Source organism: Phocoena sinus, chromosome 15 (assembly GCF_008692025.1).
Source record: "Phocoena sinus isolate mPhoSin1 chromosome 15, mPhoSin1.pri, whole genome shotgun sequence".
Classification (NCBI taxonomy): domain Eukaryota; kingdom Metazoa; phylum Chordata; class Mammalia; order Artiodactyla; family Phocoenidae; genus Phocoena; species Phocoena sinus.
The window spans coordinates 28,990,748-29,004,805 of record NC_045777.1 but is presented as its reverse complement, the minus strand read 5'-3'; the positions used below and the strand labels follow the sequence as shown (position 1 = coordinate 29,004,805).

The 14,058-nt window shown below is 45.7% G+C and overlaps 1 protein-coding gene across 1 annotated transcript in view; it reads right to left on the bottom strand.

Moving 5' to 3' along the window:
• TGM3 (transglutaminase 3) overlaps positions 1-14,058 on the bottom strand; it is a 51,800-nt gene that overhangs the window by 28,247 nt on the left and 9,495 nt on the right. Inside the window, exons 2-7 of the mRNA XM_032605813.1 lie at positions 11,773-11,940; positions 11,186-11,428; positions 10,460-10,578; positions 8,938-9,066; positions 5,339-5,516; positions 5,100-5,235 (exon numbers count right to left, since the gene is read on the bottom strand). Of these exons, the coding sequence (XP_032461704.1) occupies positions 5,100-5,235; positions 5,339-5,516; positions 8,938-9,066; positions 10,460-10,578; positions 11,186-11,428; positions 11,773-11,940 (973 nt within the window). The remainder of the gene's footprint in view (positions 1-5,099; positions 5,236-5,338; positions 5,517-8,937; positions 9,067-10,459; positions 10,579-11,185; positions 11,429-11,772; positions 11,941-14,058) is intronic.

Here is a 14,058-nt window from a genome sequence, read left to right as displayed (position 1 = left end):
AAAAATGGGGATAGGTAACATAGGGAATAGGAGATAGTTTATAGCAGGAAAAGAGATAATGGTTTAACCATTCAATGGAATATGATACTTTTAAAATCTTATTTTTTGAAGATTATTTAATGACATTGTGAAAATGTTCATAATATCATGTTTAGTCAAAAGCACACGATTTAAAACTATGAAGTGGTTGGTTTCCAGGTGTGGAGAAAAGTAGGATGTGTCTATCATATGCTCCGTATTTACCCGTGCCTTTGTAAAATGTATGATCCCAATTCTATAAAAACAACAACTAATAAAGAAAAGATTGGATAGAAAACTACTTTACATATTTCTGAGATTTCCTATAATTGTGAAAAAAAAGTCATCACAAAAATTATCTCCAGGCAGCCCCACAAAATGCCTTTTTGAATGGGTCCTTAAGATCAGTTAGAATTCACCCAGGAAGGTAGGAGTGTGGGAAGATGACCCTAGAAGGGTGAAAAGAGAAAGAGAGGATGAGGAAACAGGGAGAACACCACGTTTCACATTCATCTCATTCCTGGCAGAGAGCCCCAGAGAAGGGCGGGTTGGTTAAGATAGATTGGTAAGTAGCTATGTTTGAATACTTATTTGCAAGGCAGGAATTTAAGACAAAGCAGATAACAAGTTCATCCTGGTCCCTCCATCATTTGAAAGCCAGCACTTTGCTCACAGCTACTTGGGATGTATGTGCCTTTCAAATGCACCATCGGGTTTGTTTCTGGTTGTGTGCCACATTCTTTCCCACCTCCCAACCTTGGGCTCTGCTCCTGTCTTGAGTGTTTCAGGAGTAGGAGTTTAGGAAAAGGAGAGACTGAGGCATTTATTTAAAAAGATGCAGATTCCCTGCCTTCCCAGCTCCCTCCACTCATATCAGTTCTAATGCGACCTTTGAAGTTTATAAACCACCGCCCCTAGAGACAGCAACTGAGTTATGCTTACCTTTGAATTCACGGGGTCAGGAGACCCTCTCTAGAAAGTGACCCAAATCCCTACCCATTCTGCCTATTTGTCCTTCCAAATGCAGTTCAGATACCACCTCCTTCAGAAAATCTTTTCCTAACATACTCAGAGGGTGCCAACCTTACCTCTGTGCTATCCCTGCATCTTGCATGATTCAGTTATTTGACTTCTGCTCAGTAATCACCCAGCTTCTCATGCAGCTAGGAACTCCTCTAGCGAGATTCCTGTATCTCACTCCTCTTGGTGCCCTGTGCCCAGTGCAGGGTCTGGCGTGCAGTACTTACATCATGCTCACTGAATTGAATTGTTGTGGAACCTGGACACTCTTGCAGCCTTGGTTTCCTTGCTGTGGGTCTGAGCAAGCCACTCCAGGTACGTTGGGGACTAGCTAAGTATTAGTGGAGGCTGGTGGCCATGGAGAGATGCATTAGGAGCCAGGGCTCGAGTGGGGGGTATGGGTTCTGACAGCTCTTCTCCAGAACTGACCGACTCCACCTCCCTGACCACAGGGCCGGGAAATCTCCATCTGCCTTCCACCTCGGAGCTCTATAAAAGGCTACAAATAGAGTCAAGTCTGTGACTCGAGAAACTGGGGAATCAAGTTGAATGAAATAAGAAAATGAGCCAGAAATGCCAAGATAAAGATAACCTTGGCCGAACTGTTCCAAATCATTTGGTTGCAGGTCTCAGAAACCTCCTTTATAGTGGTGTAGAAGGGAACCATATTAAAGAAGCTTCCCCCAGAGTGTCCTGACTCCGAAGAAGTGAAAACTCCAGAGCCTTGTGCCTTTTAAGCCCAACCACTGTCATGAGCAGAATGGTTTAGAAGAAAATGGACCCCACTGGATCCTGTAATGTGATTCAAAGAAAGATCTAGAAGAAATTTTTGAGGTCCCCGACCTAGCCCTTCATTTTACAGATGGGAAAATAAGGTACAGAAAAGTTAAGGAATTTACGTAAAGTTAGGCATTTACTTAGAGCGTCCGAATGTCTCCAGCTGTTTACTGGTGCTTCCCCCTGGGCCTCTGTTTTCTCATTTATGAAATGAGTAGGTCTCTCTCTAAGATCCCTTCCAGCTCTAATGTTCTTTGACTGGGGAGAGTCATGTTGACAGACACCTAGGTCCACCTCCAACTTGGATGCTATTTCAGTTTGACTTTGTGCAAATTGTTTCTCCCCACTGAGCTGCTGAGACAGCATCTAGTATCATAGAAAAGTTGCATTTGCTGCCTAAGTGTGAACCTAAGAACCCAGCTTTTCCACCTGGTTGGTGTCCAGCCACTCCTTTTCTGGAAAATCTCAAAGTAAGCGGTCTGAATTCTCAAATATCAGTCAGGAATAGTGATAACATTCTTTGGCATCTCTCTGGTGCTTCATAGTTTACAAAGCCGCCTGGGTTCAAATCCCAGCTCCACCATTTTCTAGTTACCTGCCCTTGGGTGAATGACTCTGTGTGTCCGGTTCCTCAACTGTAAAATGCGGTGTTCATAATAGTGCCTACTTCATTGTTTCTGAAGAGTACATGCAAGCACTCAGAACATTACCTGGAATACAACAATTGCTCAGCAAATTATTAGTTGCTGCTGTTATTATTATTAAGCACTTTCAGATGCGTAACCTCACTTGATCCTTACATTCTATTACTTTAAGCAAATCTGGACAAGGTTCTAAAAATTTTTAACATTTACAACATACAAAGATTCAGTTGGAAGGATTTCTGTTCAAACCCAAACTGTCCTTTTAATAATAGGTTAGTAATCCCACTCTGTGCAGACAATGACTCGTGGGATAGCTCCCCCACTACCCCCTGGTGGGAACCATGTTGAAGGGATGCAATAGCTCCCTTGGGAGGGGTAGCTCTTACATAAAAAGTGGGGCAAACTGAAGCTGCAGAGAATAAAATAATTAAAAAGACTTAAGTGAACATCTAGTTTCAGGCCAACCTTTATATTTCACTGCTGGGGAAACTGGGGACCAGAAACATGAAGTGGCTTTCACAAGTTCTGGAGCCAGATGGTAGTGGGGCTGGAACTAGGGCTCAGGATTCCCTGTCTGCACACCACCCAGAGCAGGTTCCCCACCCACAACTGGTAGGGAGGAGGGTGGGGAGGGTCTCACAGCTCTCACTGCTTTCTGAGGACGGTTCTGATGAGGGGGGATGAGACTCCCAGGAGAAATCACAGCTTTAGGGCCCCATACCCTGCAATGAGGCCAACAGAAATGACATTGGAGACACCCTGGAATGTCTCCACAGGCCCAGACTTGCCCCAAGGTGATTATATTTGGAATGAATTATGAAGCTAATGTGGAGTGGTAGCATGAACCAGGAGCCAAGAGATCTCAGGACTAATTACAAATTCAGCTTAAAGGCCCCACCTTCCTGTTCCTAGGAAGTCTTCCTTGATGGCTCCCTCCCTGAGTTCCCACAGTGCTTACTCTCTGAATCACACACCTGGCATACCCCACACCATCCCACATTGCTAAATAGCTTCTACTAATGGCCTCCCCACTCCTTATCTCCTAGCAGCACCAGATATGCTCTCAGTGGAGGGACTGAGCCTTAAGCATCCTGGTCTCTCTGCAGTTGCTAGTGTGCAGGGTGATTACAGAAGGGTTACGCCAAAGGGGGCCTCCCCTTCCCCAAATCAGTCGTTTGTTGAACCAAGCATCTCCTTTTGTGAAGGAAGCCAAAGTCAGGACTGTCATTGCCCCAAGGATCAGAACAGGTTACAATGGGATTTTGGACACAGTAACAAAAGAAAAAAACAGGGAGAAGAAAAGACCTTCATTTATGAGAAGCTGGAAAAAAAACCTCTCTGTAAGTAGCCGTGCCACTAGAGAGAAACGTTGTGTACGGGCAGGTTAAGAAAGAACCTCTGAAATAAGCTTTCTCTGCCCCATTAAACCCTAGAATCCATGTGACCTTGAGTGAATTCATACTCCTCCCTCCCTTCAGAGGGGAGGGTCTGCTTACACTACCCAGTGCCATTATTGGTGTGGGGTGTTGTTTATTTGTTTTAAAAGCTTTTTCTGTTAATGTTAATATTGCTTTGACTTTATTCGTTACCCTGAGTACATTTCAGTAAAGTTGGATCTACTTATTCTGGGAATAATAAGTAATAAAGAATTTTTTTATAGACCATTTCAAAGTTGAACATCTGGAAATAAGATGGCATCTGTTATCAGGTTATCTAGACAAGTATATGTATGTGAGGGATTATGTGTGTGTATAGCCTTTAAAATGAATTCAAACAATGGATTATTGACATATGCATGTAGTACTTTATATACATAGACACATAGATATCTATGTGTATATACAGATATAGACATAGTTATTTTCAGTTGCCATCTGGTAATAACTTGGCATATGGTTTAATCTTAAATAGCTGTAACAATATCTATTTTATGTATATATGCAGCTATACAAAGTTATGAATATATGTCTATAAGTTTTAGATAACTTACTTCCAGTTGGCATTTATTATATATTACATACATATGTGTGTGGATAGATTCGTGTGCACATAGCATATTTATGGTTAGAAATATATATGCCCAGTTACATATAAAGCTTCTTTTTGTTCAGTTGGAATCCAGAATAAGCTAACATGTTATTCTATCAACCACGATACACAGCAAGTATATATCCATAAGAGAAAATGTGTCGCTTGTCTCTAAGAAAACCCAAAAGTCATATGGGTTGCCTGAAGTGACATAAGTCTATATTTATTACTAGAAAATCAATAGTTTCAGTGTTTATCTTCTAAAGTAGCATAGGGTCTAGTGGGCGCTACAAATTCAGGGAAGAGCCCAGGAATCATATCTTTCACTGGTATAACAGCCTTCATCTGGCGGCCAGATAAAGTAGACCATCAGAATTTGCAGAACTCTGAGAAGAGCTGTTTCGGGTCTTGCTAGATTCTTGCTAGATTCAGCATTTTCATTTTACACTTGATCTTAGCCAAAAGGTCAAGAAGTGATAGCATTTCCACTCTAAACCATATGTTGACATGGTACTTGCCTCCTAACTCCTGTTTGCAGCTGGGTCCCAGGAGCTGGGGAGAGCTAGGGAGAAGCTGCTCAGATGTGGTGCTCAGAAAGGGTCAGACACTCACCATACGCTGTCACTGCCTTTGTCCATGGGCCATCCTCTGGGGTCATAGTACACATCCACGCTGAGGTTTTTGTCTGTGTCATGAGCTGAGTTGAAGTTGGTGATAACTCGGGAGGGAATCCCCAAAGACCGCAGCACTGCAAGTCAAGGGCAGTCTGAGGACTTGGGGTGCAGTGGAGATGGTATCTTGGGGTACCCCACTGCTGCCCACCCAGGAAAGGCACATCACACCCAGAGTACCTGTGTTGAGGGTCCCAGCGAAGACCCAGCACTGGCCGTATCGGACTGGCCTGAAGCCAGAAATTTGCCACTGCTTGAGGATCTCCACGCTGCCATTCCAGTTCCTTGGGTCCTGGCCACCTACGTAGTTACCACTCCAGTTCCCAGAAACCACACCATAGTCATCATTGGCATTGATCTGGGCAGGAAAAAAACCCCAAAGAATTCAGCACAGAGAATGACATGCAGAGTTCAGGGGACAAGATAAGGAGACACGGAAGGGAGCCTCCTTCAAGTGGATTTTCTGTCTTTCTGGGTGATTTGGATGATAATTGTGATAATGATCCCCCTAGGGGTATCAAGCGGTATATGAATTTAACAGTGCTTTCCTTAACAGGCCATGTTTGCCCCTAATTCACATATCATTCCCAGCTCACAGGGAAAACTGAGGCTCCGGGGCTTGTCAGTGGTGAGGGACGGGCAGAAAATCAGCCTGCAGGCAATTTCTGGCCAGAACTCATGGGCAGCTGCTGTTGCCTGACTTGAGAGTCCGTGGTTTGAAGCTCTCTTTTGGTGTCCTGGTCTTCTAAAAAGATCACCTGAGAACTTTAGCAACTAACTTCTTCTTGGAAAGAATAAAGATGGACTGTTGCTTTTCATTCATTCATTCATTTATTCATTCCCTCAACTTAAGGCATGATTCTTGTATAAGTAACACAACCACGATGCAGTATGAAAAGAGCACTGGGCTAGCGATCAAAAGATCTGAGTTTCTGGGCTTCCCTGGTGGCACAGTGGTTGAAAGTCTGCCTGCCGATGCAGGGGACACGGGTTCGTGCCCCGGTCTGGGAGGATCCCACATGCCACAGAGCGGCTGGGCCTGTGAGCCATGGCCGCTGAGCCTGCGCGACCGGAGCCTGTGCTCCGCAACGGGAGAGGCCACAACAGTGAGAGAGGCCCGCGTACCGAAAAAAAAAAAAAAAAAAAAAAAAAGATCTGAGTTTCTTAGTCCTAGTCTTTTATAGGCTCATATTGAAATATTTAGGGATGAAATGATATAATGTCTGGGATTTATCAAACAATCTGTGGAGGAAGGGACAGAGATGAAACAAGAATGGCCTTGAGTGGGTAATGGCTGAAGCCGGTGATGGGTACGTAAGAGTTCATTTTACTTTTTCCTCTACTTTAGTGAAAGTCTGAACTTTTCCATGATAAAAAGTTAAAAGAGAATGATAAAAGGAGAAACCTGAGAGAAAAACAAATATCGTATATTATTGCTTATATATGCAATCTAGAAAAATGGTACAGATGAACGTATTTGCAAAGCAGAACTAGACACACAGATGTACAGAACGAATATATGGTTACCAAGGGGGAAAGGGGGTGGTGGGATGAATTGGGAGATTGGGATTCACATATATACACTACTATGTATAAAACAGATAACTAATAAGAACCTGCTGTATAGCACAGGGAACTCCACTTTGCTGTACAGTAGAAACTAACACAACACTGTAAAACAACTATACCCCAATTTAAAAAAAAATTTTAAATAAAGTAAAATAATAGATAACTAATGAGAACCTACTGTATAGCACAGGGAGATCTACTCAATGCTCTGTGGTGACCTAAATGGGAAGGAAATCTAAAAAAGAGAGGATAGATGTATACGCATAACTGATTCACTTTGCTGTACAGCAGAAACTAACATAACATTGTAAAGCAACCCTACTCCAATAAAAAATTAAAAAAAAAAGAAGAAGAAGAAACCCGAGTTGCAAGCCCAGCCTGGCTGCTTGTCAGCTGGGTGACTGCTTGTGCGGGAGTCGATTCACCTCTCTGGGCTTCCATTCTTCACCTTCCAACACAGGGAACTCTAGAAACAAGTACTCCCTCAGCTGTCTTCCAGCAGCCAAGTTTTCAGAGTTTATGAAACTTTGACTAGCATTTATCCCAACCTTACAGTGAGAACGGCTCCCTCTCTCTGTGGGAGCCACAAGGGCAAGGCCTATGAGGACGAACAGTCTGGAAATGGAAGGATCCTTGCCCAGGACAGGCTGACCCAGCCCTCCGCGGTCTCTCTGTGTGGTGGGTGAGCTCCACAGCCCCTCCAGGATGTTCTGGGCTGGAATAGCAGGATGGGGCCAGATGGGGCTCCTTCAAGATGGAAGATTGCATGGCCCATCCCCATCTCCTGAGTCACAGGTGCATCAGCCTCCAAAGTGGTAATCAGCAGGGTCATCTCTGACTGAAAGCCGAGGTTTCAAAGCCCCACACAGGCCATAATTCGCTCGTGGCCCAGCCCAACCAGGAGGGCTGGAGAGAGAGTGGGGAGGTACCGCTGAGGCACCCAGCTCTGAGATCAAGTGGTTTGTCTGGAGGGCAGGGGTGAGTTAGCAGCTACTGGAGCCAGCTGCCTCCCCTCCCCTCTCCTGAGCTGAGGAGGCTCAACTTCCTAAAGTGCCTGAATCCAGCTTCCCTTGACCTTGGCGTTGGCTTTAATCCACCCCTTCCTTGGCCACTTGGTTTTCCAGGTTGGGCCCAGGCCCCACTCCCTCTCCTTTGCACTCTTCCCGGCTGCCTTGGTCCCCACCATTTCCTCAGCACCTCCACATTGCCTGGGCCTCCCCACAGCTGTCCTGTGAAGTTTGGGTTAAGAAGTGCTGTCTGATGACCCCCGATATCTATCATGCAGTCAGAAGGTCATTCAAATTTCTAACCATGTAACTAGCTTGTTAGCTTGGATATTCTCCCAACTCAAAAGAGACTTGAAATGCCTAGTCCATTAATCAAAAAAAAAAAAAAAAGGTAAAGACCCTCCTGAGTAATCATTTAGTTTCAGAGGGTTAAAGTTCAAGAACTCTCCGACTTTTAGCTTTTTCCTTTGTAACTTTTGAGCAGGCTATCCCTTGTTTGGATGCTTTCTGATGGAGGTGCTCTGCACACTGACTACAGAGCAGTGCATTCCTCCAGCATCCAGCTTATGTGTGCCTCTGAGTGCACGTGCACATGTGTCTGGGGAAGTGGGGACAGGTTTCTCACGTGGAGGGACTGGACAAGTGAAGGAGGCCCTGGGCGGGCAGTTGGAGGCCTTGTTCTGGCCAGACTCACAGGCTGAGGCTGTGAATGAGTCACTTCAGCCCCCTGGCATCAGTTTCCGCATCTAGACAATGACTGTGTTGGCCTCTGCCCTCCCCACTGGCACTCGAGCCCTCTGTGCTGAGGATGGGATGTGTCAGAGCAAAGGAGGTTAACGCTTCAGGCTCACTCAGGAGCTTACCCCCTTTCCCAGGAGCCCCAAGGATGGAGCAAATTCTCAGCTTTGCCTCCTTCTGGTCCTGGCAGACCAAATCCTTCGTCACTGGAGGAAAGCCTCGCAATACAGTGGAAAGGGCTTTGGAGCCAGGCAGCCTGGGTCCAGTTCTGCCTTTGCCACTCACTCACCGTGTGTCTCAGGAATGTTCTTTAAGGTAGAGGCTCCACGCGTGCGAAATGGGGATGGTAACAGCCACAACTATATTTTGTGAGATGTCAACCAACGCTATAAGTGGTTGTGCCTAACCCATAGCTGGGTTTGATATACAGGAATAACTAGTTATTATGGCTTTCTCATCACTCACCATTGCACTCAGCACCCGGCCAATATACTGGGGATCGTCTCTGCGGGCCACATCAGTAGCAGGGTCACGGTGAAAATTCAGACTATTATCCAGCAGAGAGAGGCAAATGTTCAGAATGCCTTCTTCAAACTGTTCAAAATGGGACCATATGTTATGATGAAAGAAATGACAAATAGTATCAGCTTATTGAAGGCACGGGGGCTACACTGGTAAGAACCATGGGCTCTGCCCAGATCCTTCTACTCCACAGCCTCCAGAGCTGAGAGAATCTGAGGAACAACCACCCAACTTGGGCTTTAACCCTGCAAACTCATCCAGAGCTCTCGCTATACACGAGGCCTTGAACTGAGGCCCCTAAAGTTAATGGCACTCCCTCACTGTTACGAACTTGAGAGCAATCACTTGGCCTGTCTGGGCCTCAATTTGTCCATCTTTATAACAGGGGATCAGACTGAGCTCATCTCAAAGTTTCCATCTAGATCTGACATTGATCTTGAGCATATTACTCAGACTTTGGGGGAACTGATTAAAAAGATAAAATGTCTCATTAAATTGGAATTTGAAGCCATTTTCACAAAATAAGACTTATTTTTGTCATTGCTTCTCAAATGGAGAAGGCCAAGCTCTTTCTTGCCTTAGGGTCTTTGCATGTGCAGTTCCTTCTACCTCCAGTGCTCTTCCCCGAGAGATCTATCTGGCCCCTTTGCCTCCTTCAGGTTTCTGATCAAAAGTTCTTTTCTAAGAGAGGCTTACCCAGATCTCGCCCTTCAAAAATATCTTCCCTTCCATCCCCGGGTGCACCTTATGCCCTTACCCACCCCATCCCACTTTCTTTTTGAATGAAATTTAACACAGAACCCAACATATAAAACTCAACATATAAAATATACGGCAGATGTGTTCTGGTTGACTACAGAATGGGGTCTGGACATGGCAGAGAATGCACCTGTCCACCCCCTGCTGGACATGCAAGGTACCCCACCCAAGGCACTTCATTGTAATGTCTTCATTTGTCTACTGGAGAAAAGAAAAGGTGGAGGGAATCCCTGGATGTTTTTTAGGCTGAGCAAACCTGGGAACTCTGTGGACTCAGATGTCATACTAATGAAGGACCTTTGAAAGGTCGAATGCACACACCAAGGAAGATTCCTCACATTCTTACCTAGAATGAAGAACAGAAACTACATTATTGTCCCAAGTGTCTCTACTGGGCCTTATCCTCATTTGTGCATCATGGTACCAATAACACTTCATTGCATCAATTTAGTTATGTGTCTGTTTTGCCCACTAGATTGTGACCTCCTCAAAGACAGGAAATCTGTCTTATCCATCTCCTGTATCCGTAGTGTGCAGCTTGGGGCCTGGCACATCTTAGGTCATCAGTAAATGCCTTCTGAATGGATGAATGAAGAGAAGGCAGGGGAATGGACAGATTTGGGAACTTCCACCTATTTGTGGGGCCAGCGGCTGAGCTTCTTGGGTATAATAGGGACATTACCACCAGGCTTTATGATCTTTTTACCTGTCCATAGTTCCAGCCAATCGCGCTAATGTAATTTGTTCTTCCCATGAAGATGACGCCAGCATCTTCCTGAACATACTCCTCTCTCTCATCATGGTTACTCATAAAGACACTATCGGCTGTTTGACACAAAAAGCAGATATTAGGGGTTATAGAGAGGACTATAGAGACCAGTCGTCCTCTCAGTCTTGAGTATCCTCCTGGGGGCTGGAGCAAGCCCCACCTGCAACCCTTCACCCAACCACCACTGAGGAGTGAAGCCTTGGGCTATAATGCTTCCACCTCATATTATGGGAACTATGAACTTGAAAAAGAAGCTGGGATGACCTGAGAATCTGAAAATGAGACCCTTGGGAATGAAACACTTGCTTCTTCAGGCACAAGCTATCTCCACACTGCAGAATTGTGCTGTGGTCATTACACCGTACTATACAGTTTTCAAAAGCCCATGAGATCCCTGCAATAGCTCCAGAAATAGCAGGATGTCCACTTAATGGTGAGGAATTTGATGCTTAGAAGGGTAGAGTGACTGCCAGACACACAAAGCTGGTTAAGTGGCAGAGCTGGACTCAAACCCCTGGTTTCTGACTTCTAGCTTCTGTGCTGTTTCCATATTCCAGAAACTTTCCCTAATCAAACCTGAGCCCATGAAAATCATCCCTCCCGTCTCCTTTCCATGGGCATCACTTAGCTGATGGCTGGGAGTGTGGGTGGCTAGGTGCCTACCTTGCAACCAGGGGTTAAAGAGCAGTATGAATGTTCCAAGTTTCGTAGTGGAGTCATTGCCCTCAGAGGAGATCTCAATGCTCAGCGTGTATCTTCCTATGGGTGCATTGGCAGGACTGAGGATGGAGATGCTCAGAACATTGTTGTCGTCGCACAGAAGTTGTGCACCCCAGCCAGTGCCACTTATCCTGTTGGAGAGTGGAAACACAGCCTTTGTCTTGGCCGACTCTGAGGGGTAAGGCCCTGTAAAAGAAGGCATAGGACAATGGAAACCAAGTAGTGTTGGCCAGACTGTGAGGAGAAAACAGATTCCAATATAACTGCCGGGACCCTTTGGGAGACATCATACAATGAAGCATTGTGTTATGGCGCTGGAAGCAGCTGGAGAGACCACGTGGGCCAAATCCCTCTTGATGTGAAGACTGTGACCCTCAGACTCAGAGACAGGCAGAAACTTGCTCAAGGTCACACTAAGTCAATGGTAGAGCTGGGCTAAAGCCCGGGGCCACCACCACCACCATCCCTTGGATGCACAGCCCCAAGGTCTACTCAGATGTGTGTTGGCTGGGAGAGCAGGGAGCAGGTACCTGTGGAAGCTGTGAATGTCGCACTTCTGTTATAGTCGAGACATCGGTGTACGGTCAATGACATGTAGAAGAGTTGGCCTCTCCGCACGATAAGCTCCTGGCTGGAGAACTTGTCTGTGTGATGTGCCTGCTCATTGAGGCTCATCTGCCAGTCGACACTCTGGAGTCCTAAAGCCGTGAGACAGAAAAGAAGACTTGAGATCCTCAGAGGCAAGGGATGGTGGTGTGGGGGGAAAAGTGTAAGTTACCAAAGAGACTGCTTTTGGACAGGGCTCGCTGGGGAAGAATATTCTAGGAAGAATCACATGAAAATGCAAGCATAGCAAGCACTTTACAACCTATTCCCATCTGCCTTTTCAGGCTGCTGAAGCTCTGCACACACTAGTCCCACTTCCCCCTCCACCTGGCCAACTGTCACTCAGCTCTCAAAGAAGTAGCTTCACCCAACTGGCCAGGAGAAATGAGTAACCAATTCTGTCCACTTTATCCTCCTTCCTTTGTGGATGGGGGCTCACGTAGAACTGGGAGGAGGCTACTTCTCTCGAATCCACCACCCTGGTTTGGCTTCCTTGCTTTTTCCTTTGTGTCTTCCCAGATACCAGGTGTCTTCTATCACTCCAACACCCAGCAAACATTTAGCTGTGTCATCTGTACTTTATATGTGCAACACCTCGGTGTTGGCCTGAGCATCTGATGCTGAGGAGGACTGTGTAACCCTGACAAGCATTTCGAGGCTGGAGATTGGGCAATCACTGGCCTGGAAGGTCTTTCAAATGCTCACTGGCAAGAGTGGTCTATGGCCGTGAGATCCCTGGATAAGACCCTGAGGACTAACACCTCAAAATCCACCCCCAAACTTCTCAGGTGATTGTGGAGGTGAGGGAGCTAAGCTGAGAAGGGTTTCAGAGAAGAAAGATTCCAGGAGATATAAGGAGTTTAGCCAATTTAAACCTTTTGAGATATTTAATTCCTTTGAGTTACATTTGAGACGTTCACCACCCATTCTTCTGCAAATGAAAGTGGTCTCTGTCTTTATGATGTGGCCATGGCTATGATGGGAGTGGAGTAGCCCATCCCAGCACCAGGCACAGCTCTTGTTTATAGGTGTCTGTCTGTGTTCATCAGAATGTGCCTTCTGGAACTTTATATTCTGATGCCTAGCACATTGCTTGACTGTATTAGGACAGTTAGACAAACAACCGAGGGAATAAATGAGCAAACAAACATAAAACTAATGTCATGCAATGACCCTCATGACTAGAGCTCTAAATTTAGTCTATAAGGAAAGGTGTATATGGGGTGTTTGTTCAATAAACATATAGAGAATACATATTATTTATAGAACACTATGTAAAGCACAATGTTGGGGGTGTGAAAATGTATGAAAAGTAGTTTGAATCCTCAAAGAGCTTCAGGAGTGCATAAGACAACATGTCAGAATGAATGGTGGAATGAGGTAAATCCAATCTCCCCCCAAAAAGGTGTCTAGGAGATGTAGGTAAGAATCACTTTCAGTTATAGGGATCAGAAAAAATTCATTGAAAATGCTGGGCCTTGAAGGAAGAGAGAATTTTGTCAGGTGCGTTCCAGACAACAGGCAGAGAGGCCCAAGGCCCAGGAGAGCAGGTGTCTCATTTGGCTAGAGCAGAGGCTTTGCACAGAGGAGAAAGGGGAGGCAGGGAGGGCGTAGCTCCAGGGCGGGCCTGGGGCTGGGGGCTCCCATCCAAGCAACTCCGGAGATGGGCAGAGGCTCGTAAGAGACACTCTCTTTAGTGGGACGCAAACTCGGGTGATGAGCCAAAGGCTGCTGCTGAAGCAGGGCTCAGGAGGTGATCTCACCTCCACTTGGAGTACTAAAGATTCATTCATTCAAATGCCCACTTGTTCATTCATTCATTGAACAAATGGTTATAGAAAAAATAAATTAAGTTTTTTTTACTCAGGGAAACTAAAACATTCATGCAATCAAAAATATCTATTGAATGAAGGGCAAGGCAAAAGGAGAGAAGGTGGGACAGAAGATGCCAACAGCTCAGATCTCAGGCACCCTCTGGCAAACATCAAGCTCTACATGACTTGCAGAGAGCTGGTTTGCTAAAAGCTAGGACTCTTTAGGGCAACGTCCCCACCTTTTAAACCCCTGCCTCTTACGAGCTGTGCTCACTGCCTTCTGTGCGTGGGATTCGGTAGAGCTTCACTCATTGTCTCATTTTAGAAAAAAAGAAGAGCTCTTAGAAATGTGTGGTCTGAGGTCACACAAGCCTCCCTGGAGATTCTTCCCCGCTC